Source organism: Tiliqua scincoides, chromosome 7, assembly GCF_035046505.1.
Source record: "Tiliqua scincoides isolate rTilSci1 chromosome 7, rTilSci1.hap2, whole genome shotgun sequence".
Taxonomy (NCBI): domain Eukaryota; kingdom Metazoa; phylum Chordata; class Lepidosauria; order Squamata; family Scincidae; genus Tiliqua; species Tiliqua scincoides.
The window spans coordinates 61,588,676-61,615,991 of NC_089827.1; the positions used below are offsets into that span (position 1 = coordinate 61,588,676).

Sequence of the window (27,316 nt, forward strand, 5' to 3'; positions counted from 1 at the left end):
ACAGGTATAAACATTTGATCCCTGTTGGGTATATGTGACGTTGTGCAGAAATGGCTTCTAACCCTCCCTTAACAAAGCTGTCTGAGAGGATGTTGATAACAGTTGGCACTGTATGTACATAGTTCTGTTATGTCTTCACCATTGGCCCCTAGAGACCTCCAGGTCTATCCCTCAGTATAGGCAGATCATAAGTGGCCTCAGATCCACCAAACTGCTTCCACAGCTGTGTCTCTCTCATTCCCGCCGTCTGTCCTTTTTTTGTTTTTTTGATACTCCTGATGGCTCTTGGGTACACATATAAATTCATATAAATTCTTGGGTACACACATAAATTCATTCAAAATTCATAACTAGCTAAGGGCCTAATCCTATCCAAGTTCCCAGCGCCAATGCAACTGTATCAATGGGGCATGCGCTGCATCATGCAGTAGGGAGGCAGTCACAGCGACCTCCTCAAGGTAAGGGAATGTTTTGTTCCCCTACTTCAAGGCTGCATTGTGAATGCACTGGCACTGGAATGTTAGATAGGATTGAGCCCTAAATCAGTCCCCCAAAGCAGCAGATAAATGGAATACAAAGATGGGTCAAGGGCTGGGGTGGCATCAGAGGTTGACCATGTTGGACACTGACTGAGGACACTGACATGTTCTTCACCTGGCCAGGCTAATAGCCTGAATGCTTAGTAACAGTTGTAGTGCCCAATGTGCCATCGGGGTAAGAACAGGCAGTGTCGCAGAGGTCCCAGTGCAGGGCTTGCCCCAGAACCCCCAGCAGGTCAGGCTTCCTGGGGATCTTTGAGCAAAGCCCAGGCACGTTGTGGCACCCTTTCCCAACTACTCATTGATGGTGTATTAGGCACCTCCACTAGTACTGAGGGTCCAAGGGGTGGCTTGGCCAGGGAAACCTTCAGTGGTTGTGGGCCACTGCCCAACCTGGCCGACCCCTGATGCCATCCCATCAAGGGGCAGCCTGTTAGGGTTGTGCTGGCTCATTCAACAGTGTGAGTGACACCGCTTTAACACTGAGTGAATTGTTACAGCACAAAGGGAAAATAAGTAGTGGAAAGAAAAGAAAAAGCACATTGTCCATGATCTAGCTTATGGTGTACACATTTAAGATTGCAATCCTATGCACACTTATCTGGAAGTAAGCCACAGTGACCACAGTGGGACTTTCTTCTGAGTAGTCATGAATAAGATTGCATTGTGAAGGACCCAATCCTATCCAACATTCCAGCACCATTGCACCTATATTCCCTTACCTTGAGGAGGCCTCCATAACTGCCTCCTCCACGCAGGATGCAATGCGTACCCCATTGGCATGTCTACATCAGTGCTGGAAATTTGGATCGAACTGGGCCCTATGTCTCTGGTTTCAACTGAAGAATTGAGCGCATGCTTAAACCTCTCCCATGGAAACAAGTGGGGCTTAAATGCGCTAAACTTTGACTGGATTTATTTAATGCATTTATATCCCGCCTTTCCTCCATGATGTGGATGCCCAAAGAGGCTAACAAAAATATAGAAACATATAATAAAAATTAAGTACTTAAAGAACATATAAAATCCTCCCATATAAAATCAGTCAACAACAAAGTGCGCCCATTATAGTACTGTACAAAAAATTCTGTATTTTCTAGTAAGCTTCTGTGTTTTTCCCATGAAGTCAAATAGTTTCTGATTTGCTCATACTGTGTTTCCCCGAAAGTAAGACACTGTCTTATATTTTGGGGGGCTCAAAAAAAATTATTTTTGGGGTAGGTCTTATTTTTATTAATGTACAACGATCTACATTCATGTACAAAAATATACCGTACAAAAATATCCCCTCAGCACCCAGGAGGATGCCTGTCTACTCAGAAGTCAGACCCTTTATAGTTAATGGGACTTACTCCCTGGAACGTGTGGAGAGCCTCAGAGCCCAGTAGGCAGGGTTGCCTCGCTTGCTGCCTCCCGCCTCAGCATCCTCTGCCCAAGCAGCACAGCAGGTGCTTTCTAGGTGGCATGCGGGAGTGCAGCGTTCTCAGTCATGTTGTCCACCTGCCCCGCCTGAGGACCCCTCCAGCCCCCTCTCCTGGCCCTGATCACAACTAGGTCTTATTTTCGGGGTAGGTCTTTCAGCAATTCTCAAAAAACACACTAAGTCTTATTTTCGGGTAGGTCTTATTTTCAGGGAAACACGGTAGCAGCATGTGTTACTATGGATTTCATATTAAGGATTTCATGTTACTTGAGGAACTATCTAGTTGAAATCAGTTGCTTTGTAGCACTCTCGAGCCATGTTAATTGCTTTTTTTAAGCAACTATGTTTTTTAATGAAATTGTATTTTCTTACAGCTTTTGATGGAGACATCTGGAGACTGCAACATCCCATATGCCAGAGTATCTACATATTTGCAAGAACTGGAGCCACAAGTGGGCAAAAGGCGCCTGTCTCAGGCACGTCACAGAGCTACGCTGGCGGGGCTCTTCAACAACCTACGAGAAACTGTATATTCTAAGAAAGATAATTCTGCATCAAAGGTATAGAAATAACTCTGAGTCCGGTTGTGCGAGCAAATGAATGCTAAATATTGTTATTAGTTATTATTGCTAAAACATCTACAAGGACTCACAGTAATTTATGTGCATTTTATTTTTCCATAAATCTCTTCGAGGCTGCAATCCTAACCACACTTTCCTGAGAGAAAGCCCCCATTGAACAAAATAGGACTTACCTCTGAATAGACATGGTTAGGATTGTGCCCTAAGTTGTTTCTGTTGATACAAAAATGTCTTTCAGGCCATGCTAGGAAGGAACTTCACATATCAGAATTATTGGTTTCTGGCTGATGACTTGTTTCAATCTTGGCTGTAGAAGATTTTAACTCTTAATGATTGCATTATTGGGGGGGGGCAGTTCAGGAAAACTTTTGTGCACTTAAACTGCATCTTTGGAACAGATCTCTAAACCAGCAGCCCGCAGTCTCCAATAGGTCTACTAGTCTATCATGTTCCATCCCCTTGGTACTCAGCACCAGGTAAGGCAATTGCCCAGAAGACACTCTTCTCCTGAAGGACAGTGTATCCAATGGCTGAATAGTTTTCCAGGTGCCATTAAGAGAAGGGGGAACAGGGGGTCATGAATGATGTGGACACTGGTTTCCCCTTTTTCTTCCACCCCTGGCACTCAATGCCAGGATACGTAACTAGTTACCATGGGGGCAGGGTAATGTTGGGGGAGTAGCATAGGACTTTGCCCAAGAGTCTGCCATTACTTGATGCTGGCCCTAAATATCAGTTTGATACGTACATTTTTAGGCAATTCCTTTTCGTATTAGGGCAGATTTGTGAATGGCGTTCAAAAGCGATTATTGTGCAAGAAGTTTGAATTTATCTTGCTTTCAAAGAATGCTGGTTGCATGTGGTGAAAAGGCTCTGTTCAGGATGTTTGACACATGATTAAATTTTCAGGCCACCAAGCGATCACATGATAGTTGCAAACATCACATGAAAAACATATATCCATCCTTGCTTATTATTATCTGTACATTCTAAGAAACATGATAGAGGGTTATAGTAATGAAAAGAAATCCTATTTCTGACTGGGGGAAAAAATTGTTTTTCTCCCTTCTTGATTCCCTTTATTTTTTCTCATACTTTGTTGCATTTGAAGGCTGTTGATGAATATTTAGCCAGGAGCAAAATACTGATCACAAAACTAAAAACATAGTAAACGTTAGTCTTATCAACATATGGTTAGATGAACTCATTCTCCTGATTGTGTTTAGTGTCAGGTTTTATGGAAGGCTAAGAATTATATCCAAGAGTTGGAACACACTTTGGAAGACTTGCTGAAGATGAAAGGTACAGTATGCAAGTACTCACGTGTATCTATTTTTCTGGCTCTGCCTTGTCCCTTTGGAAAATATTAGAGGGGTGGCCAAATTATGGAATCAGTATAAACCTTGGCTAGATTGTACTTTAGGAAGGAGCTACACATTATCTCTGCAAATGCAGATAGCTACCACAGGAGCTGGGGATGGACTGGATCAGGACTGGGGTTAGAGTTTCAAGAGAGAAGGAGAAAGTGCTGGAAGGACTGTTTTATTGTTGTCAAATGGTCAGTGAGAGTGTGAATCCTTGATGCATTTCAAGCTCTTCCTCAGAAGTAAACCAGCCTGGGCTCCTTAGAAGAAGGTTGGGATACTAATGTGATGGAGAATGAAAGGATTTATTGAGACATGGGCAGCCCAATCCTAACCTGCACTGGAACAGGCAGGCCACAGTGGCCTGTGTTGTATCCAGTGCAGGTTAGGAGGCTGCTGCAGTTCACTTTGGGGTAAGGGGATGTTTTTCCCCTTACCCCGTTTTGCCAGCCACCCCATGGGGCTATTCGAATCTGTGGCAGCTGTTTAGCTGGCACAAATCTGAACAGCCCGTGTAAAGCTGCAAGGCCCGGGAATGGGAGTTAGGATTAGGTGCATCTGCTGCTGCCAATCTCATGCCATCCTGGGCCTGACCTGCCTCCTGTTCCACCCAACCTCTACCCCAAAATGCCTCTTCCTTGCCTTCATTCCACAGTCTCCCACCGCCTGCGCTGCCTGGCTCAAACATACATCGTTGGCCTGGCACAGGGTCCAGGCTGGCCCTCCTAGGCTGGCATGGGCCTCTGCCCTGGCCCAGCCAACTCTCGTCAGCGCAAACATGCCTTACAGCATGTTTGTAACACTCGGAAGGCAACTTCGGGGCCCTTCACTGGCTCAGAGAACTCTTTGGATTGTGCTGTAATGTAGTTAAGAGGCTGTAGTGAAGAAAGTTCTGTGCTTTTTCTGATTCCTCACATACCACAAATCTTTGACTTTCTGTCTACAAGTACTTCATCTTCTGAAATCTGCAGCTGTATTGTTCATTTTTATACTACAGAATTTTTGCTGAGTTTAAAGTTTCATATGCATTGTATTTTATTATTTTTTGGAAAAACAAGGTATATATATTTTCATAGTAATTATAATGAAAAATATCTCTCTAACACTTGAAACAGTGTGCTTGCATCAGTTCCTCAAAATGACCTGACAATAAGTAGGCATTGAACAATTCCAACTTGTGATACTTGTTCTTTCTACTGGCAACAGAGGTTTTAAATCTGGAGGATGGTAACCCATCAAGCTTGGAGGAAGTAAAGGAGGAATATGTCAAGATGTACTTCAACAATCACAGGTATGGCAAAGCAAACCTAGAAGTAGTGAAACTATTACTAACAAATGATCCTCCCCCAAATTCCCACAGCACACCAGCAGACCATCCGCGGCACACCAGTGTGCCATGGCACAGTGGTTGAAAATGGCTGCTTTAGTTAGCTGAATCATTCCTTCTTAGTTTATGTGTTATATACATACAACTTGTGTTAGGTTATAGAAATAGCAAGAAGGAGAATTAAGGTAGGGCTGATTGGATTCTTAAAAGCACCTTAATTATATTAATCCCATTCTCAAACTCTTCTACTGTTTCTTTTTCTCTACCAATATAGTCCACATGATTTAGATTGTCCAGCAAATTAATAACTGCTTGGAATAAAACTGTTTGACTTCCAAATGTATATCTTCATGTTAAGTTAGCCACAAATTTAGGTAGTTTTTCCTTTTCCTTTTTAGTGGTACACCTCCTTCAAATGCTGTGAATCAGAGTGGCGCTACAGTTTGGTATGTGTTTCAAGAATACGAGAACTCAACACAGGACGATGTGAATTTAAGGCTTACACAGTCACCAGTTGCTTCTTCTCCTGATCTCATGGAGTTTGAACGGTACACAAAACCTCATGTGATTTCTTCCTTTGGAACTGGTAGGAACATAGGATGATGGGAACATAGTATGTAATTGCTTCCGTTTGCACCTGACCCAAGAAAGGCTCCTATGCTTCTAACAGTTGCAGGCTAGGAAATATTGAGTGCCTATCTTCCTTCGTGATGTGATGCAATTATGCATGCATACCATGCTGCTGCTAATAGTATAAAAGCCCACTTCAGAGTCAAGCACTGGGATCGTACCGGAGTCCAAAATCCCAGCCCTGAATGCTAGGGTGATTAAGCACCAAGCAAAGGTAGTCCTCTCAAAAGAGGCAACCTCCATTCATAGCAAACCGCCTTATACACAGTCAGACCACTGGTCCATCTAGCTCAGTACTGTCTGCAGTGACTAGTAGTGGCTCTTCAGGGCAGTGGCATCACAAGCTGGGGGCAAGCTGCCCTGGGTGCCAGACTGGAAGGAGATGCAGTGTGAGGCCCACCCAAGATGGTGTCAGCGGTGGGAAAAGCAACAGGTATGTAGAGGCTGCTGTCTTGTGTTTCAGCGGCTTTGCAGTGTTGCTGCTGCCCGGTTCCTTCTCCTTTGGAAACTCAACCTTCAAGGAGAAGGAACCACACAACAGCGACATCACGCCCCTGCCCCCTCCTCCTGTTTCAGTGGCTTTGTTTGTGTTCCATTCTGCTTCCTCCTTCGTGCTGGGCCAAGTGGGAATGAAACCACTCGGCTGAGCTCGGAGCAGCCACAACCTAAAAGTAATTGGTGGTGATGTCATCATGTCACTGCCAATTACTTCCATGCCTATGTGCTTGGTGGGGCAACACCAGGAGTCACCGCCCCAGGTGGCAGAACTAATAGCTATACTGCTGCTTCAGGGTTTCAGGCAGGGGTCTCCTAACCCCGGAACCTTCTGTATGTGAAGGGCTTGAACCTGGGACCTTCTGCATATAAAGCATACACTTTACCTGATTGGGTACCTGCACCTGCACCTGATTTTGGCATTAGGGGTTTGTGCACTACCTGGCAGACTCCTGAAGCTCCATATTTAACACAGGACCAGCTGCAAGTATTTAGAGAATAAGTATACCCAAAGAAAGAAAAAAAATGTTTGTTCATATCTATCTGTGTTAAAGAATTTCTGTCAATATATAGCCATGGACAAGTGCTTCAGTAGCCTGCATGTGGCGGAACATATGTATGTTAACTTAGTTTTAATTGTTATAGCTGTATACAAGCTGGGGATAATCACATGTTTACAAGTGACAAGCCAAGACCAGATGTGCTTTAAAGCAGCTCATTTCAGTTCGCCCAGCACCCAGGCTAGTAGCTTTCTAGTGTTAAGACTTTTAATTCTCTCCGACCTTTTCATCATTTTCAGATTTTTAGCTGCTCCTTTTAATTATTGTAATTATTTTGTAATGTTGATTATTCTGTGTTTTTAATTGTAAATTGCCTTAGAAGTCTTTTATTTGAAAGGCAGTGTCTAGGTGCTTGAAAACATGAATACATCTTCCATTGTTACTACTCCAGTATCATATGCACTTCTCACAGCATGATCATACTTTTCTGTTATCTACCGCTTTTTAGGGATATGGGTATGTAACATTTGTACAGTAACAACCCTGCTTGTCCAGCAGGTGGTGCAAGCCTGCTTCCATTCTCTCATCCAGCTGCTTATGCTGTTCCCTAATGAGCATTGATGGTTCTTGGGAGCTGCCAGAATAAATAGGTACTCCACACAAAACGGATATAATTCCATTGTGGTTTCTGCTTCTTTCATCCCCGCCTTAAGTGACACACCTAGAGCAAGTCTGATCAGGACTTTCATGATAACAGGTTCTACTGTGCAAATTCATAACTCACATGTGTTCTTTTTACATGATTTTTCTTCTTCTGTAATCAGTTTTCTACTCAAACTCGATGCATGTGTGAGTCTTTCCTTTAGTACTGTGTGATGTACTCAGCTCAAGAAATGTGGGTGGGGCCGTAGCTCAGTGGTATAGCACTTGCTCTGCAGAAAGTCTCACTTTCAACCCTTGCTTTCTCCGAGTCGGCCTGGAAAAGACTCTTGTCTGAAACCCTGCAAAGCCACTACCAGTCAGTATTGACCGTACTGTCAAGGTTGACCAAGGTTGACTTAATATAAGGCAGGTTTCTGTGTTTAAGTTAATTCTTTTTTTCAAGTCAGAATTTAAGGAGGCCTGCTCTAGGCAGCTGCTAGGCATCATGGGACACAGAATATGGTAATACTTTTACACAACTGAAAGGCAGACCACTGAGGACCCAATGCCATGCCACACTTGCTCACTAACCATGTGGAAACTGTGTAGCCCAAAGGATATTGAATGGTGCACACAAAAGGAGTGATTCTCTTGCTTGTTATATATTCTCTGCATGGTTATGACTGAAATACATACGGCATGGAAGGAATACAGATATTTATTTGCTCTTTGCCCTGTAAGGTGCCATCCAGACCACATTCTGAGTATGATTTCCTTTCCTGTCTCATTCTAGGTACTTGTATTTTTACAAACAGACAGTAGATCTGCTGCTTGATAGTGGGATTGTGAACCCTGAAGAGGTTACTCTACCTGTGGTCTCCACAGCTGTTTCCCACCTTTGGCAGGGCCTTCCTGAAGAAAGGAGAGAGAGTGTCCTGCAGTACTGTAGTCAGAGGCAGAATTTCATCTCTGAAGTCAAGGCAGCTTCCCAAGAGCCCAGCTGCGTTGAGGGCAGCGTGAGGAACAGTGGAGCTAATAGTCAGGAGACCAGCGGATCAGTAGTATCCACACCAGAGGAGGTGAGAATTGATCTCTTTTAGGGCTCCTGTTCCACAGTTCTAACAGTAAATAATGCTGAATTTCTAAAGGTAGGGTGGGGTAGAGATTCTGAACAACTTCCTCTTGAACCACTTGGAAGATTTATGGTTCTCAGGGTGGATCCAGGGAATAAATAATAGGACGCCTTAGCAAATGACAAGGAAAAATTACAGGTAAGATAGCATCTGTTTCCAAGAAAACCTGTAAACCAGAGTTCTCTCAGCCATAGTCAGTGAGTTCCTGCAGACCAAGAAACAAAGAGTTTGGGAACTAGATCCTATAATGTGTTTTAATTCATGGCTTAAAGACTCAAGCAACATGTTAAATTACGCTTTGGTTTGAGACTCCAAAGGTAAGTCATTCTCCAGGATGGGGAGAAAGCAAACAGAGGGAAGACTTTCCTCTCTCCAATAACACTGAGAACCTGAAGTTAACCTGTGAAAGTGATTTGCAAAAGATTCAAGGCTGACAACAAAGAAGTACTTGTTCACACACCGCGATTTCTGGAATTCACTGCCACTTGAAGTGGTGATGGCTACTAGCATAGGTGGCTTGAAAGGGGGATTGGATACATTCACATCTGTGAGTGGCTGTAGTCATGATAGCTGCATGCTCCCTCCAGGTTCAGAGGCAGTTCTCTGCTGGAAAACCAGCAGAAGAAAAGGGATGCTAGTTTAGAGAGAATTTGTCTGATCCAACAGGGCCCTTCTTATATTCTTAAATAAAAGAGAAATAATTTTATTTATTTATTTATTTATTTATTTATTTATTTATTCTTAAACAAAAACCCCGCTAACTGGGTAAGAGGCACTTTTTAAATGGGTGCTTTTCTTTTATTTAGCAGGGGGAGAGTAACTGGCCCTCCTCACCCCAGCACTGCTTTTCTAGTGGCTGCCTGCTGGTGTTCTTTCACATCCTTTTAGATGGTGAGCCCTTTTGGGACAGGGAGCCATGAGTTGTTTGTTTGATTTTCTCTGTAAACCGCTTTGTGAACTTTCCGTTGAAAAGCGGTATATAAATACTGTTAATAATAATAATAATAAAGACCCCTTCAAAAATAGGTGGAAACCCCCCCCCCCCAATTTTACAGGCAAATCTTGCTCATGTTCCAGAGTCAGACTGATGCTCAGAAAGGGAAAAATTCATGCTGCATATTAGTAATAAGATGCCTCCCACATTATGGGGGTTTGTGGAAACAGGCATAAACTGTTTAGCTAAGTGGGCATGTGAATGCCAGTCCCAGCTTTGTTCTCTACCCTTTGGGCTTTCTTCCACCATTTTTATTTCCTTTGGGCCACACTTCTCCAAGGCTAGTTTGTACGTGGCTGCAGCATGGAAAAGGGAAAGAGGGGGGACCTGGGAAACTATAGGCCGGTCAGCCTAACATCTATACCAGGTAAGATGGTGGAATGCCTCATCAAAGATAGGATCTCAAAACACATAGACGAACAGGCCTTGCTGAGGGAGAATCAGCATGGCTTCTGTAAGGGTAAGTCTTGCCTCACGAACCTTATAGAATTCTTTGAAAAGGTCAGCAAGCATGTGGATGCGAGAGAACCCGTGGACATTATATATCTGGACTTTCAGAAGGCGTTTGACATGGTCCCTCACCAAAGGCTACTAAAAAAACTCCACAGTCAGGGAATTAGAGGACAGGTCCTCTCATGGATTGAGACCTGGTTAAAGACCAGGAAACAGAGAGTGGGTGTCAATGGGCAATTTTCACAATGGAGAGAAGTGAAAAGCGGTGTGCCCCAAGGATCTGTCCTAGGACCAGTGCTCTTCAACCTCTTCATAAATGATCTGGAGACAGGGTTGAGCAGTGAGGTGGCTAAGTTTGCAGACACCAAACTTTTTCGGGTGGTGAAGACCAGAAGTGACTGTGAGGAGCTCCAGAAGGATCTCTTCAGACTGGCAGAATGGGCAGCAAAATGGCAGGTGCGCTTCAATGTCAGTAAGTGTAAAGTCATGCACATTGGGGCAAAAAATCAAAACTTTTGATATAGGCTGATGGGTTCTGAGCTGTTTGTGACAGATCAGGAGAGAGATCTTGGGGTGGTGGTGGACAGGTCGATGAAAGTGTCGACCCAATGTGCGGTGGCAGTGAAGAAGGCCAATTCTATGCTTGGGATCATTAGGAAGGGTATTGAGAATAAAACGGCTAATATTATAATGCCATTGTACGAATCGATGGTAAGGCTACATCTGGAGTATTGTGTCCAGTTCTGGTTGCCGCATCTCAAAAAACACATAGTGGAAATGGAAAAGAGTGGAAGTGCAAAAGAGAGCGACTAAGATGATTACTGGGCAGGGGCACCTTCCTTATGAGGAAAGGCTACGGCGTTTGGGCCTTTTCAGCCTAGAAAAGAGGCACCTGAGGGGGGACATGATTGAGACATATGAAATTATGCAGGGGATGGACAGAGTGCATAGAGAGATGCTCTTTACACTCTCACAAAACACCAGAACCAGGGAACATCCACTAAAATTGAGTGTTGGAGAGTTAGAACAGACAAAAGAAAATATTTCTTTACTCAGCGTGTGGTTGATCTGTGGAACTCCTTGCCACAGGATGTGGTGATGGCGTCTGACCTGGATGCCTTTAAAAGGGGATTGGACATGTTTCTGGAGGAAAAATCCATTACAGGTTACAAGCCATGATGTGTATGTGCAACCTCCTGATTTTAGAAATGGGCTATGTCAGAATGCCAGATGCAAGGGAGGGCACCAGGATGCAATTCTCTTGTTACCTGGTGTGCTTCCTGGGGCATTTGGTGGGCCACTGTGAGATACAGGAAGCTGGACTAGATGGGCCTATGGCCTGATCCTGTGGGGCTGTTCTTATGTTCTTATGGAGCATCTCTGGCACTGACAGAGACCCACTCCAGAGTGCAGCAGTAGCATAGAAACATAAAAGAAGATAGCACTGTTTTTTTACATAACTTGCTGCTTACATATGTGATGGCAGCCAAATAGAGATTAATCCACGCAGAAGCATTTTACCCACCATCCTGTATGAATTGGTCCTTAGGCCACCTGCTTTGCCATTTCACTTGCTTTAACCTCTTTGCCAAGGGAGATTAATTCTCTGCCTTTGCCTCAGGCCCCTGCCGTCTTTGCCTCTTTCTATTGTGTCCCAAGACTTTCCCCCACAGCTTTCCCTCTTTTAGCCCCTGCTTCTTCCACACTTTACAGTATAGGCATTTATTTCAATATAGAAATATAGGCATGTTTTAAAATACCTTTCCAAATGTTACTGGGGAATTGGTTCCCTTACTGCAACAGGACTAACATTAGACCTCAGCTGCTGTGAGTTGGCCACACTAAGCTGTATACTGATTGCCTTGCCAGTTAGTGATGGGTGTTGAAATAATGCCAATAGGTGATGAATACTACTGTTGTATTAGATGGCAATGTCACAAATACTGTTTTTTTTTAATTACATGAGACCATTGTGGTCTGTTTTGAGCTAACATAAATACCCATGTTGGGAGCAGAAAGGCAAGATGAAGGTCCAATAAATAAATAAAGACTTCAGTGCCAACTGGTTTTCCAGTGGGATTCTCCACTGCAATTCCTGGGGGTGGGGGATTTTTTCTAAAGTGTTTTGGCACAGAGGGACCAAACCCAGCCTAATGACTTCCCTTCCCCCTCTTTTCTTGATAATACTTTTTCTTCATGGGTTGATGAAGTAAACACATGAGACTTTAAAATAGGTAGATGATCCCCAGGGCAACAGCCCCAGATAATGCAAACAACCATGCAAAAAGAAAGAAAAAACCCTGCAGCTTCACTACTGAACGTCCTTGGTAATCAGTGGAGTAAACAGAAGGTAAAGAGTAATTAGTACAGTAATTTAGTCCTTTCCTCCCCATTGCTTGCCATTCACTCTTGAGTAGTTCTGGTTATAACTAAGCTATCTGGGTGTATGTAGTGCAGAGAAGATGCGCATGCTGAGGGTGTATTCAGTAAGTTTTTGAAAGGTGGGTTAAAACCAGTGGTGGATTGCGGCACACAGCTGAATTGGAGTTGGTGACCACTGTGATGGTAGAAAATGCTGGAGCCACTGGTGTGGTTTCCATCTTTCACTGAGTGTTGTGAACAGCTGACTTGGATTCAAGCAGTATGTGACACTGAAAGGTGAAGTTCCCAGTGAAACTGGCTAGCTTCCGTTCCACCCTTTTTTATTAATTGTGGCAACCTCCTATAAAACCAGTCAGAAACAATAAAACATGTTCCAGGCTGATAATATACCTTCTTGGCTTAAAGAAATAAAAACAAGGATTTTAAATGTGTGGGTGTCACAGATAACTTTAGTGTGTAATCAGTATCCATGCAAAGCAGTTTCACCTTCGTGTTTTCAAGTTTTGTCCCTCTCCGTTTGGTTTTCCATTCATTTACCACTGTCATGTGCAGATTCCTAACTCTGCGGAAGAAAGAACAGATCTTGTTGTTGTACAGCGCTGTGCATTTATTTATTTATTTATTTAAGCAATTTATGCCCCAGCTTTTTCCTTGATATCCAAGGCAACTTGCAAAGCATGGAATAAATTCTTATATCATACAAATAAAAATAATAAAGCCAACATGCAATAAATACCAGATCAAACCAGTAGTGCATATAGTCTAGTATCAAAGACCAACAGCCCAATCCTACCCATCCCTCCCGCCTATACAGAGATGCCTATATGGCTTGCACTGCATCCTGGCGGGGCGGCAATCACGGATGTCTCTGAGCAAGGGAACATTTGTTCTCTTACCTGGTGGTAAACCTCCATGGAGTTTAGGGGTCTACATGAACCTTCACTAGTAAAATCACTGGAGCAGGTCTGCATGGACTGGGGCTGCAGCATTGGGTCTAGGAAGGGGGCTAGGATTCTGCAGCCACCACTGTTGCTGAACCTGCCCCCTTCCAGGAGCTGATCCAACCTTCCTCAGCTCTGTCACCACCCCTTTCTGTCCTCTCCCACCCCCATTCTGCCCTCCCTCACTCCATCCCGCCTTATCTGTGTCTGCTGGTCCAGGACAATTATCCAGCATATGCGGAATGCTCCAGCCTTCCCAGCAGTCCATGACTCTGCCTGCTGTCAGAAGGGCTTTTACTGCTGTGTAAAGCAGTTAATTCTGGCAGAACAAAAAAATAATCAGAGCAGTTGATACCCTGAGCTGCAACACTGTACTCAGTTGAATCAGTATTGTCTGATGTTAATGTCCAAAATGCCTTCTCTTTTAGGTCCTCTTTGAAGATGCCTTTGACATGGCAATTAGTTTCCTTGATAGAGATGAAACTGAGGAAATACCCAGTCAAAGGTAATGGCTTTAGTCCCACAAATTGCCACATTATCATGTAAGGGTGGTGTACAAGTTCAGTAGGACACAAACACAGTTAAGTTGGTGCCTGAAGCACTCATTGGTACAGATAGTTCAGTACTTGGAAATGAAAACACTCCTTAATCAACTGAAGATAGCAAAGGAGGAGTGAAGTGATCAGGAAGGCTGTCAGTTGTTTCTTTTTTTCTTTTTTCAACAGGACAGCTTTGGTAAGATGGTCATTATCTCATCAGAGGATCAGGTGGTGGGAGTGCTGGTGAGATGCTGAGCACAAAGACATTTTAGAGCTCCACAGTGGATGTGTTTTAGATTTATTTAAAATGAGGCCGAATCAGTTCAGGTGCTTGATGAACAGATGATGACATTAACAACATTGGGTAGCACCCACAATTTCCTACCTTTAATCGGGAGGGATAGAAACTGAATGCTACCTATTTTTTCTTTTAAAAAAAGTAATATTCATTAAATTGCAGGCAGAGTGGAGTAGCACTGAACTTATTTTCTCAGTGAGCACTCAGCTGGATGGCTGCAGAGTGCATGCAATATCCATTTTGGATGTTGTCCTAACAATGATGTTGGAGTGTCTATATAAATGTAAGTGGCAATAAAGTAAAAGTTCATGAAATGATCACACGGGGGAAATACTGGTATACCTCAATGATGACAAGTGATGGCAAATAGGTTGCTGTGACTAGTGATAGAAGGTAGCAGGAACAGGTAGTTCCTCCTCCCCAGTCTAGCGAGAGGTTCCATGGTCCCGGCAGGGCCTCCTTTCTCATTTAGAATGGAGCACTCAAGAAAAGACCTTTAAAGCTCTGTAGGGTTTGGACCAGAGTACCTGAAGGGCCACTTCCCTCTCCCCATGGCCCCCCCATTGAGAACAACTGGAGGGACCCTCTTGGGAGTACCACCACTGTTTGAGGACCAGTTGGTGATGACGCAAGAAAGGGCTGCCCTGTGGTGGCGGCACAGTTGTGGAGACCTCTCCCTTTTGAGCTAGCCCCTTCACTTTTGGCTTTCTGACAGCACTCAAAACCTTTTCTCTTTCATCTGGCCTTCCCTCATTTGGTATAAATTGTTGGCTTTTGTTTATTTTTGTATGATGTTTTATATTCTACTGTTAGGAAGTATGAGTCACCTTGTGTGCCTCTTTTTAGAGAGAAAAAATGGGCTTCAAATATTTTAAAATACTCTGAACAAAGAGGATCTGCTGAGGTAGCTTTATACCCCAAGTCCTGGAGCCTGTACTGGCTGTGACACTTCCAAACCCATGTTTCACATGACAATCCTAACAGCAATCCTAGGGAGGGAATGTGGTATTGTTTCCCCAGGTACAAAATGTAGCATACCCATGAAAAAATACAAAGATCCTTTTAACAAAAAAACAGCCTCAAGAGAGTGTGTGCAAGAAATGATCATTTGTGACTCTAAAATGTGAAAGGCTCTAATAGTGCCATCCTATGCATCTCATGGACTTCTGTGGGTCTTACTCTCAGGTAAGTTGTATAGAATTGCAGCCTAAGTGTATTCTGAAGCATATGAATTTTTGGAGGCGGCAACCTATTTAGATTTAATGCAAGTATTGGCAACCTTCAGTCTCGAAAGACTATGGTATCGCGCTCTGAAAGGTGGTTCTGGCACAGCGTCTAGTGTGCCTGAAAAGGCCAATCCGGGAGTGACAATCCCTTCCACACTGGGAGCAAGTGCAGTCTGTCCCTGGTCTGTCTCCCTGGCTATGGGCCTTCCTTCTTTGCCTCTTAGCCTCAGACTGTTGGCAAAGTGTCTCTTCAAACTGGGAAAGGCCATGCTGCACAGCCTGCCTCCAAGCGGGCCGCTCAGAGGCCAGGGTTTCCCACTTGTTGAGGTCCATCCCTAAGGCCTTCAGATCCCTCTTGCAGATGTCCTTGTATCGCAGCTGTGGTCTACCTGTAGGGCGCTTTCCTTGCACGAGTTCTCCATAGAGGAGATCCTTTGGGATCCGGCCATCATCCATTCTCACGACATGACCAAGCCAACGCAGGCGTCTCTGTTTCAGCAGTGAATACATGCTAGGGATTCCAGCACGTTCCAGGACTGTGATTTAATGCAAGAATGACTAATATTTGGTAGCAGTTTGCATGTTTTGATCCTTAGCGAGAAGTTTGTTAACATACGTTTGGACCTTGGTATCTACAGACTACCTTTTGCCAGACCCCCTGCAGATCCTGAAACCCATGAATAATTAAATCCATGGGTGGGGGCCATCACCTGCATCTGGGAGGTGTTCTGAGGCCCAGGGAGGCCTTCTGAGGCTCTGGGAGGCCACACACAGTCTCCCCAGACCTCAGACCATCTCCCAGACATAACCAGAAGACTCTTCCAGTCACATCTGGGAGGCTCAGTGAGGCCTTCCTGACATGCACCCTCATTGGGTCAGATCCACAGGTCCTGAACCTATGGATAAGGAGAGTGCACTGTAATAGTTTGTTCCAAACCAGAATGCCAGTCTGGTTCTATTTCACCTAGTGTACCATGGCCAAGAGCAATTAACCAGGGAGTAGAAATCATGTTCCAGTTTATTGCATGCATAAAGAAGAAGCAATAGAGTTTAAAGAAAAGGGGGGGATGCCTCCCCGTTTTGTCTCTTTGATGATGGGCAAGCTTACTATAGGTGCTTCTTCTGTTTACAGCTCAGTATTCACAGACTGCACTTCAGACAGCAAAGAGGATAACCATCACCTGTACCTGCAGATTATTGACTTCTTGAAAAGCCAGTTTTTTGCTAACACACAAATGCCACAGGTAGGCCATTGCAACATGTTTGTTTATAAGGCAACCTGTTCTCTGAATATAATTTTCTTTCTAGTCACAGTGATTTATCATGTTAAGGATACACAAGGATCAACAGAAACTGTTCTTGCGTAGCAGTGGGAGGCCACTCCCAGGCTGTACCTGGGCACAGTGTTCCTTATGGGGGGAGAGGTATTGTATGAGGGCGTCCAGTCCCTGAAAAAAAACCCAGTTCAGCTGTACCTGTAGTTTTCCAGAGTGTGAGGGGATGTTTTTGGATTAAAGGGTAGGGGATTAATCAATGCAAACTTATGACTTGCACTTACAGGGCATTAAATCGAAAGAATGCTTAACAGCACAGTCCTAGACATGTGTACTCAGAAGCAAGTCTCATTGCGTTCAGTGGGGCTTACTCACAGGAAAGTATAGCTAGGATTGGAGCCTGAAACAAATAGGCAAATGTAAAGTGATGCACACAGTTGACACTGAAACTCACCTGAAAGACTTTGAAAACAGCTTTGAAAGTAAAGATTGTCTGTTGATCATAAGCATTAAATATTCTTGTGGGTGTGTACAACATGCATATATTTTTGGCAATGCAGCAGTGACAGGTGGGTGAGGGGGGGAGTTGAGGCAGGAGGAAGAAAGTAATGCCAGCCTTGTGGACATTTCTGAGTATCCCAGGAAGGAAGCAGTGGCAGAGCCAGACCGTCCATGAGGCCAACTGAAGTAGTGGCGTCAGGTCGCAAACTGGTGGAGGTTGCTGAGCTCAGAGGCTGGCACACCATTGGGTAAGAGGGCAGCATTTGGCTTGCTGGCTTCCCAGCCCTCAGAATGCCTTTTAAAGGCATAAAAATGTCACTTCCAGTTTTTCTAACATTTTTTCCCCTCTAGGAAGCATTCTGTGAAGCCCACAGAGGCCGCGAGTGGATGTGTGGGTCTCTGGGCTCCAGAAAGCCCTTTGGAGGCAACTGGAACACTGCTCCAGTTGCCTTTGAAGGGTTCAGGTTGGCCAAATCTGACTCAGCGGGGGGGGGGGGGGGTCGGGGGACCTGTGTTGAACCAGATCCACAGATGGAAAATCAGTGTGTAAGTAGGCTCAACTTGAATGTCCCTTTGATACAATTACAGTGTATGCCCCTTGTTGGGGTTATATGACTGAGTTTTAAATGAAACCCCATTGCAGTCATATTGTCATTCCGTGCCTTTCCTGCCATGTTTAAATTGTTCAATTTTTGTATGTTCATTTATTTTCTTATAAAAATGGTATGAAAACATTATTCTTTTAAGTAACGAGAGCTGATGTTGCCTGGTGACTGTTAGTGCAATCCTAGATATGTTTAGTCAGAAGTAATTCCCACTGTGCTTATTGGGGCCTACTCCCAGGTAAGTGTGGATAGGATTGCTGACTGATCCATGAATCAGGACTTCCCTGGTTTGAATCTTGCCTCTGCCACAAATTCACTCAGTGGCCTGAGGCAAGTCACTCTACTTCACCCCTGTGTCTCATGCATAAGTAGAGGGGTTTAGAGGGGTTTGCTTTATAGGGGTTGTTCTAAGGGTTACAACATGATAATATACCATATTTTTCGCTCTATAAGACGCACCTGACCATAAGACGCACCTAGTTTTTAGAGGAGGAAAACAAGGAAAAAAATATTCTGAACCAAATAGTGTAATAAAATATGTCTCTCCGCTGCTCTGTTTCCATGCTCCTTAGCATATTTTACTACCTCTAGTTTAAAAGGAATTTTATATGCTAGCCTTTTATGCTTTATCATCCTTGCACTGGTAGAATGAGGTACTGTAGTATTTTTCTGCAAGTGCTTTGTCACTAAGCGATGAACATTTGTATTACCACTGAGCGCCTGCATTTGCATTTCAATTTGCATTTGCATTACCATTGAACACAGGCAGGACCCTGGTCAGGGGCAGAAGCACCTGCCAAGGAGGCTCTGCTGCCCTGAGAACGCCTGCAGCTTTGCAGTATTCGCTCCATAAGATGCACACACTTCCCCCCCCCCCACTTTTTGGGGGGAAAAAGTGCGTCTTATGGAGCGAAAAGTACGGTACATGGAGCACACTAAAAATGCTGTATAAATGCTATTTTTTTAAAAAGTAGTTTGAAAAGTGTGCCTAGAATTCCAGGCAGGGTTCTGAATGTTTTCAGGATTATTCTTTGAGTTGGGTTTTATTCATAAGGACATCTGTGTGTGTCCTTCCACTTCCCTATTGCACTCTTTTATAAGTGTCGCTGATGTCAGCATGGCCTTTTCAGCCACACTAGACACTGTGCCAGAACCACCTTTCAGAGCGCGATACCATAGTCTTTCGAGACTGAAGGTTGCCAATACAAATGTCAGCATGGATGGTTAATCAGAGCTGGTGCCTGTTGTGTCCATCATAATTTACCAGTCTCATGTGCAAGTGCATTGTTTTGCATCTTGGACCCTAAATTGTTTATCAGATCATCCCTGCCTTCTAACATCCCAGAGGGATTGTGTAGGCAGATTTTGAAGCAGGGTGAAACAGGACATGATTAGCTCATCTAGTTAGGTGGGCAGAAGGCCATTTGATGGCAAAGGTTTGTTCTATGCCCTCTAGACTCGGTAACAAGCATGGATATCCTACTATCTCACAGATTGGTAGAAGTGCAATAGCACCAAACAGGGAAGGACTCACAGGCAGGAGCTTGTTCCTTGTGTTTTTAAGATCCACTTGTGTAATATATGCTGTTTCTTAAAGTTTCTTAAAGACACAGAGTAGCCGTGTAATTGCATAGTAGGGAATAAACACAACCAATTCTTTTGGATTTAGTCTCCACGCTTAATTGAGAAATAATTCTTCCCAGGCATTTGTGCCTCAGTTTATCAGTCACAATCAGATTCCTTTTACAGAGATAACTTTATGCTTCCTGGATCGTTGAGCCATATAAAAGCAGTTACATGCATGAAAAAGCTACAAGAAAAATGAAAAGTAAGAGTTCGTAGTTAATCTTCCAAGTCAGTGTACCTTGCCCACTCGCAGCCTTTGTTGTCACTAGAAGCACCCAAAGCCTTCTCATAGCAATTCCTCCTGAGTGCAGAGCTTGTCCATGGATTTCAGTAGAGAAGGTAGGGCAGCTCTACAGCACAAGAGAAGGGTAAAAAGAACCAAAGGCCAAACTTGCCTTTTTAGAAGTCTGGAGTTATGGTGGGTTGCATATTGTTCCTACCTCTCAGGATTATTGGTGTTATATGTGGCACATAGTGGATTATAAGAAACTGCCTTATAATGAATCAGACCATTGTTCAATCTGTATAAGTCTTGCCAGCACAGAGTGATGGCCACTGTCCGGGTTTACAGACAGGAATTTTTCTCTGTCCTTCCTGGAGATGCCCAAGATTGAACCTATGACCTTCTGCACATCAAATAGGTACTATACTGCTTAGCCACATCCCTCCCCACAAGTCTGCTTACACAAATGGTACATGTGTGCATCCAAATGGAACTCTGGGGCAGGGCCAAAGTTGCCCTGGAAAATGGAAAAGGGACAACAAAACAAGCCCTGGGATGGATGACAGCATGTTGTCCTGGCATAGGAAATGGAGTTAAATTGCAATTACTGAAATAGGCATGGGTAGAGGTGTTTGTTTCCAGTGAGTAAGACAGAATTACCACCTAAGTCTTTCTGAACACAATAGGCTGCGTAAAGTAAATATCATTTTCAAACCCCTGTATACATGGGATAAGCTGATGCTGTGCAACTCACCAGAGAGTCGATGACTAAGACTGCCCAGTCCCAGTTTGACTCACACCCATGACAATAAAACTGAGATGCTGCAGACTATAATTGGGCAAGAACCACAAGTTCCCAGTGGAGCTCTAACAGGATGGTCAGGGAAAAATAAAAGAGCAGGATAACTTGTCTGCACAGATGAAAAGAAAATAATACTGGTGGCACCCAGTTTCTTTTCAGATAACTGCAGCAGAATACGCCTCAATAAAGAGAAAACTACAACTTGGGATGGCTTTGGTTTCAGCCACAGCTTTCTCCTTACCTAATGTAGTCGTTCCCATTAAATACTGACCATTATTTCTAGAAACCAGGCAGAGATGGTGACGTGTCACATAAGCTGCTCTGAACTAAGTATGTGCATGAAAATCTGACACACTGCTTATGAGCAATTAACAAGAAGGGCTGAAGGAGCACGGCTTGGATTCTGCACTCAGTGTTACAAAAATAAACCCAGCAATAGGGAATCTCATTTTTCATAGACCAAAGAAGGTGGAAAAGCAACCATTGAAATAATTATAGGAATTGATGTGTTGCGTTTTTTAATAAAGGCATACAAGAGGTTGAAACATTATATGGACAGTGCTCTTTGTACTATCTGCGAATTCGCTTATCTGTGAGGGGCAGAATTGCTACTTTCATTGTCTGCACCTCTGTTCTCGTCATCTGCTATGCAGAAACCTTCCAGAAGCTGCGGGGACCTTCAGAATGGCTCCTGTGACCAGCGCAGACCCTTAAAAAATGGCCAGGAGAAGCTTCTGCCAGTAATTTTAAAGGGGTTTGCACTGGTTGCAGGTGGCATTCTGAAGGTCTCTGCAGCCTCCCAAAGATCTCTGCAGCATTCAGATATATCTTAGCTCCTCCTGCTGCACACTGCTAGTGAGGCCGAGTGACATGAACTCCTGATTCCATCTTTGGATTTTTATGAATCAGAGAACTTGGGGGGGGGGGTCATGGAGCCCAGCTTCTCCCCTGCCCTCTTGGTTTCCTTACTATCCAGCCGGATGAAGAGTTAAACTCAAGGAACACAAAAGCTGCTGCGCAAGACTGTGTTATTTGGTTGATCATAATAAAAGTGCTTTAATAAAGGTAATACCTTATAAATACCTATATAAATACCCAGTAAAGATAGTATTAAAATGTGTCAGTCCTGATTCCTCCTACTCCCTGAATTGGAAAGGGAGAAGGGGACAGAGCAGAAGAGGAAGTTAGGGCGAGAGGTGGGACTAGAGTGCCAGTGCCCACCCCTCTCCGCCACACTTCCTCTTTCTTTTCTAATCCAGTTTTTTCCCAGCTGCCAGAGACTGAACTTGGAACCTTTCACTGAGCTACAGCCCCTGATCACCTTATTGCTGCAAAGTGAAATAATGGTCACTAACAGAGAAGGCTTTAAAAGAATCAGAGACATTCATGAACCACCTCTGGTGATTATAGGTGGCATGTCTTCAATTACTGGATGCTGGGGGCAGATTTACAAGGGTTGGCTGTCTCCATCATGCTCTACCTGTGAGCATCCAGGTCACTGAGCTCAATACTCTGTTCAGTGATGGCAACTGCTACACCACCCATGGTAGGGGGCTGTGCAGCTGCTAGTTGAAAACCTCCAGTGAGGGAGACCTTCAGAAAATCCAGTACAGACTTAGCATCTTTAGGCCAATAGCTGTGTGTGTATTTATCTCTACATTGCAATGTGGTCAAAGGCTACAGAGGTAGGTAGTTTTGAAATTGTTGAATCTGTTGCTACTGAACCACATTTGAAAACTATTTTCTTCACCTTATATATATATATATATATATATATATATATATATATATATATATATATATATATATATACTGTGAGCATAATTAAATTTATTAGGCCAGATATTATTACTTAACTAGCCTATAAAACACCATTTGACCCTCCTCACTGTATAGGAAATTGTAACCTAAAAGGACGACTATTTTCATTCAGTAATCAGAAGAATGTGCTTAGCACCTGCCGGGCTGTCCTCTTGCATTTATTTTAAAAAACCTCCCACTAGGCATGCTGAGCCTCTAGTTTTCAGCCAGATGTCATGAATAATAATAATAATAATAATAATAATAATAATAATAACAGGTATTTATATACCGCCTTTCTTGGTCTTTATTCAAGGCGGTTTACATAGGCAGGCTTTATTTAAATCCCTTATTAAATAGGGATTTTTACAATTGAAAGAAGGTTCTTTCTTTCAAGAACCACTACATTCAGGTGTTTCATTCCAATCTGGCTTCACATTCTGGCCTCCATCCTCCCACGCTCAGAGCAGATGGAAATAGCTCGGCTTCAGCTTGTCAGCTGCTTCAAGGTCGCACGGTGCCGGTGGCCTCGAACTGGCGACCTTGTGGATATTATCTTCAGGCAGACGGAGGCTCTACCCTCTAGACCAGACCTCCTGCCCTCCTTCCCTCATGAAAGAGGGAAGTGTTTTTCAGAGAGTGGTTGCAGGCTTATTCAGGTGCAGAATGTTTATTCACTGACAGCGAGGACCAAAACTGCTTGATAAAATCGGGGTTTTAATGCCTTTTCCTTCTCTCCCTTTGGCAGGAAGAGGTTATCCAGTTAGACTATGAGACTGTGATGCTGCGATGCACCGAGACCTTTGATGATGATGATTTGTAACTGAGCAAGTGGCCTTACATGACAAACCTCAGATTGTGGCTAAATGACATCCCTCCCATCCTGCCACTACTGGGGGAAGAGAAGCTGCTGCACCCATTCCTGGACCTGCAGGATGTTTGAAATAGTTCTGTTGATGTTGAGTTTGTATTTTGCCATCAGTTAACTTATCTGTACTTTTTAAATATATCACAATTTGATATTTATAAAGTTTTAAAGAACATTTATGTCCGAAGTTTAGTGCTGAGTGCCAAGCAACACACAATAGAAACAAATCACTTCATCTGTATTCTGTAGTGTTCTGACTGTTACCACTAAAGGCCAAACTACATGCAATATAAACTGGGCATAGAGAGGCCTATGATCATCTCCCTTCTTCCATGCATCCTTAACTTTAACAGACATTTCCACCAGCATCCCTCCAAAGGTCCGATATAGTCACAGGTTTAATACAAACATGTCAGTCTCCATCACTTTCTAGTCTGAGCTTACAAAATGATGCAGGTTAAGCTAAATCACCCTAAGCTGTTTATCGGTATGTGCTACTTGTACCTCAACAAAGATTCTATTGCTGCTACAGGTAAATGGTAGAGAGCCCTCTCACATGGGCTGTAGTCCTTTGCCAGAATCAGAAAGAGAATTTCTGAACATCAGAAACTTATTTTGGTCCATCTAGTTCAATGCTGTGAACACAGACTTGCAGTGGCTCTTCAAGGATTTGGACAGAAATTTTTCTCTGCCCTACCTGGAGATATTGGGGGAGGGGGGGAGAGAATTAGAGTCTTCTTCATGGAAGGCAGATACTGTACCTCTGAGCTATGGTGACCATCTCAAAAGCCTGCCCTTAGCAGGGTAGTCATTTAATCTCCATTTAATAAATAATAATAATAATAATAACTTTATTTTTACCCCGCCTTTCTCCCCGAAGGGACTCAAGGCGGCTTACAACAGGTTAAAACAGATTAAAAACATAATTTAAAAGACAGATAAAAGCATAAAACTTTTAATGTTTTTAAGACTCTTATTGGCAACGGGGAGATAAGTTGACTTGATTTGCATCTCCTTCCATTATAAGGACACAATTTTAATTTAATTGAGTAACAGACCAATCCTGTGGCCTGCGGCTCCATCAAGTGCAGCAGCACCAAAATGGCTACAACTGCATCCATTGGCACCTCTGGGGCTGCCAGAGTCATCCTCAGGAAAGGGGTCTTTCATCCCCTTTCCCTGAATAAGATCTCAGAGGCCGCAATGAGTCTCTGCCATTCTGCGCTGGCTATTTTACCAGTGCAGACTGGAGGAGCTCCATGTTGGGCTTTTCAATCCGACATACACAGGATTCGGTGGAGCAGGGCTCCGCTGATCCCACCCTCCCGCCCTCCCCCTGCCCCGGAGAGCCTCCCCCGCCACCAGTGTTCTCACCAGCGCTCTTACTGTGCTCCAGGCGGTGGCCAGCAAGCACAGGGCTCAGCACCAGCACGTGACTCCTCACAGGATACTGTAAATGTGCTTTATGGCACCATTTACGACACCCAGCATCGGCACTAGGCCCAGTTAGGATTGGGCCCTAAATCTGTATAAATTAGTAGTTGGATAAACAATCATTCTGGGGGAAAGTTTTTTTTTTTTTTTTATGATGCACAAATGTGTCTTAGCAAGTATGATTTTAGAAAACAGACAACCTTCCAGGTGAGAGAGAAAGAAAAATGCCTTGTAAAACATGGTGCCTGCCATATGAGGCTTTTATGAGTACTACTTTTAAAAAACATAATTAACAATTACAGTATTTTAAATTCTGCTACCCATTTAATAGGTAACACCCGTTTTTTAAAAAAATCAAAGGTTATTAAATCAATTGACTAAATGTCACAGCCCTAATTTTTCTTTATTTTTCACCCGGATGACAATACATTGGTATCAGAGGAATGAAACGTTTCTAAGCCACATGTCATTGGCCCCAATCCAAAAGCATACGCATGCAGCAGCCAACTTTGTAAAAAAGTGGAATTGTGCTGATTGATTCTGTAGGTATGGGGGTGGGGGCTGAATCAAGCCCCCAAATCCCCTTCCCATACAGCTGATAGTTGCAATTCCAGCTTCTTTTATTTATTTACAAATTTATATCGCTCTGTCTCCCAAGTGGGCATTATTCAAAGTGACTATATGTGTGGACAACCCCAACTGATGAACCAACCCAGGGAGTCACATGGGCATATCTTCCTCAAAGGGATATGTGTGAGTAGAAACCTGTAGTAGCTGAATAAAGACAACTGTGTGGAAACTTGATCCATCCATTCCAAGAATGTGAAGGTAGGTACCCTCAATAGATGGATACTGAAAAACCTCACAAACACAGATGTCAGCCTTAGAGAACAAGAATAGAAAGCTAGGCAAGAAACATATATGGTCACACAACCCATGAGGATATACCTGCCAGCTCTCAGCAGTCAGTACCACAGTTGGGCCTGCATGACGCAACTGCACGAGGGTGGAAGCAGACCAAACATGTCTCTGAAAGAACAATTTATGGGTAGGCAGAAGGCACCAATCCTGCCCCCATTAAGACATACCATGTTGCCAGGCGGGCAGATATTGTAGCAAGGGAGGTCAGGAAAGCCTGGAGCAATGACACATGGAGGGGGCACACAGCGCAACTTTTTGCAGCACCTGCAAAAATGTGCTGGATAAGCTTCCCCTCCCTGTCACCGTTGCAGCCTTTCGGAATGGCTCTGATGGCAAGGAGCAGCTTACAAGGCGTATTGAGGCACCCTGTAAAACTTAATGCTGTGCCCTTTCTCTGGGAATGCCACTGGCCTGAACTCCAGGATGTGGGGGAGGAGAGAGAAGGGAACCAAATTGAAAAGGTGATCTGTGAACAGATTAGGGAACACAAGAGACTTTTGTGGAATGGCAGAAGTATGGGGTGACCGCAAAGTCCCTATCCATGAGATTGTATGGGTTTGGGATTGAAGCCATTTAAGCCTGCACAGGAACTTTGTTGAGACTATAAAAAGAGAACACAAACATTCAAAGATAGTTGACCCTGTTTGCCCTGAACATGCCAGAAAGGAGTTATATATTTGGGACATAGTGTGAGTGCATTGGGGTTTCTACAAAGAGGAAGAGAGATAGAAGACAACCTCACTCCTAAGCATGAGCTGAGGTACAGAGTTTTACTGGGTGCTGCTCCTTTTACATGAGGTTTCTCTTGGTATGTCCATGTAGCAAAACACAGAAAGTCGACAGAATGAGACTTGGCTTTCCAGAAGCCAGATAAGGAAATTGTGAATGCCCCAGTCTTCAGCCTATCAATATGAAAACCCCACATATCTTAGAGATATGGCACTTTCAGATAATGCCAACAATGAGGCTGACTGTTATATTGGCACAAGGAAAGATAATCAAAAACCTGCCCTGTGCATCTCCAAGAGGGATGTCCAAGAGGGATTAGGGATTCCTTCTGTTTGGACAGGTTTAAACACACAAGGCACAACATTATAGCAACATAATTCATACAATAATGTAATTATATATATACTCACACATCCTAATTTCTATGAAAGCCTGAAAACAATTTAGAACCAATAACTGCATAGGCTAGAGGCTGTCAGAAATCCAGAAAAAAAAGCCTCTAGAAAAAGTGGAGAAAGCATTTTGTGGAAATCAGTGGCAGGCAAATGTTCCTTAATTTTATTTATTTATTTAAGAGATTTATATCCCACTTTTCCCATGCCAAAGCAAATGCCTATACTTAATGAAAAGCATGGCAAGTTAAACAATCTAGATTGCCCCATGGTCTGGCCACCATCTTGAAAAAATGATGACCTTTTGTTGTAGAACTTTGTAGAAGTTATGATATCTTGGGGTAGGAGGGTAGGAACTAGTGGCATCCAGTTGTTTCTTCATGTTGGATAAAACATCCAAGTTGCCAGATTTTACACCCCATTATTTGGCCACAGCTCATGCAGGTATGTATGGTGATACCATGCATATCAAATACCTATGGGGAAACCAGACAGCATCGAGTAAAAGACACCAGACCAATACGCCAGGTGACAGATTATGGACATGCCCCCTTCCCCAAACTAGAGGAACACTTTATGGCATTACCAGATACAAAGCAGACCTTACACATTTTGGGGGCCACAAAACTAATTGCACTGACACAGGATATTGTATTATCTGAAGTACTTTTTGA

The 27,316-nt window shown here is 43.6% G+C and overlaps 2 protein-coding genes across 2 annotated transcripts in view; one reads left to right on the forward strand and one right to left on the reverse strand.

Annotated features, from left to right (window-relative positions):
• The first annotated feature begins 2,342 nt into the window (after positions 1–2,342).
• STRA8 (stimulated by retinoic acid 8) lies at positions 2,343–23,121 on the forward strand. Its single transcript, XM_066634552.1, has 8 exons — positions 2,343–2,522; positions 3,770–3,845; positions 5,114–5,198; positions 5,633–5,782; positions 8,295–8,580; positions 13,833–13,909; positions 16,600–16,711; positions 23,047–23,121. The coding sequence occupies exons 1-8, from the start codon at positions 2,343–2,345 to the stop codon at positions 23,119–23,121; spliced, it is 1,041 nt and encodes a 346-aa protein (XP_066490649.1).
• A 2,973-nt stretch (positions 23,122–26,094) lies between these two features.
• Positions 26,095–27,316, reverse strand: part of LOC136657568 (solute carrier family 23 member 1-like) — a 31,035-nt gene continuing 29,813 nt past the window's right edge. The window contains exon 13 of the mRNA XM_066634485.1: positions 26,095–26,122. Within this exon, the coding sequence (XP_066490582.1) occupies positions 26,095–26,122 (28 nt within the window). The remainder of the gene's footprint in view (positions 26,123–27,316) is intronic.

Coding starts and splice junctions, on each gene's coding strand:
- STRA8 (XM_066634552.1), top strand. CDS start 2,343: ATGGAGACATCTGGAGACTGCAACATCCCATATGCCAGAGTATCTACA. Junction 3,846..5,113: donor AGACTTGCTGAAGATGAAAG/GTACAGTATGCA, acceptor TACTGGCAACAG/AGGTTTTAAATCTGGAGGAT. Junction 5,199..5,632: donor ATGTACTTCAACAATCACAG/GTATGGCAAAGC, acceptor TTTCCTTTTTAG/TGGTACACCTCCTTCAAATG.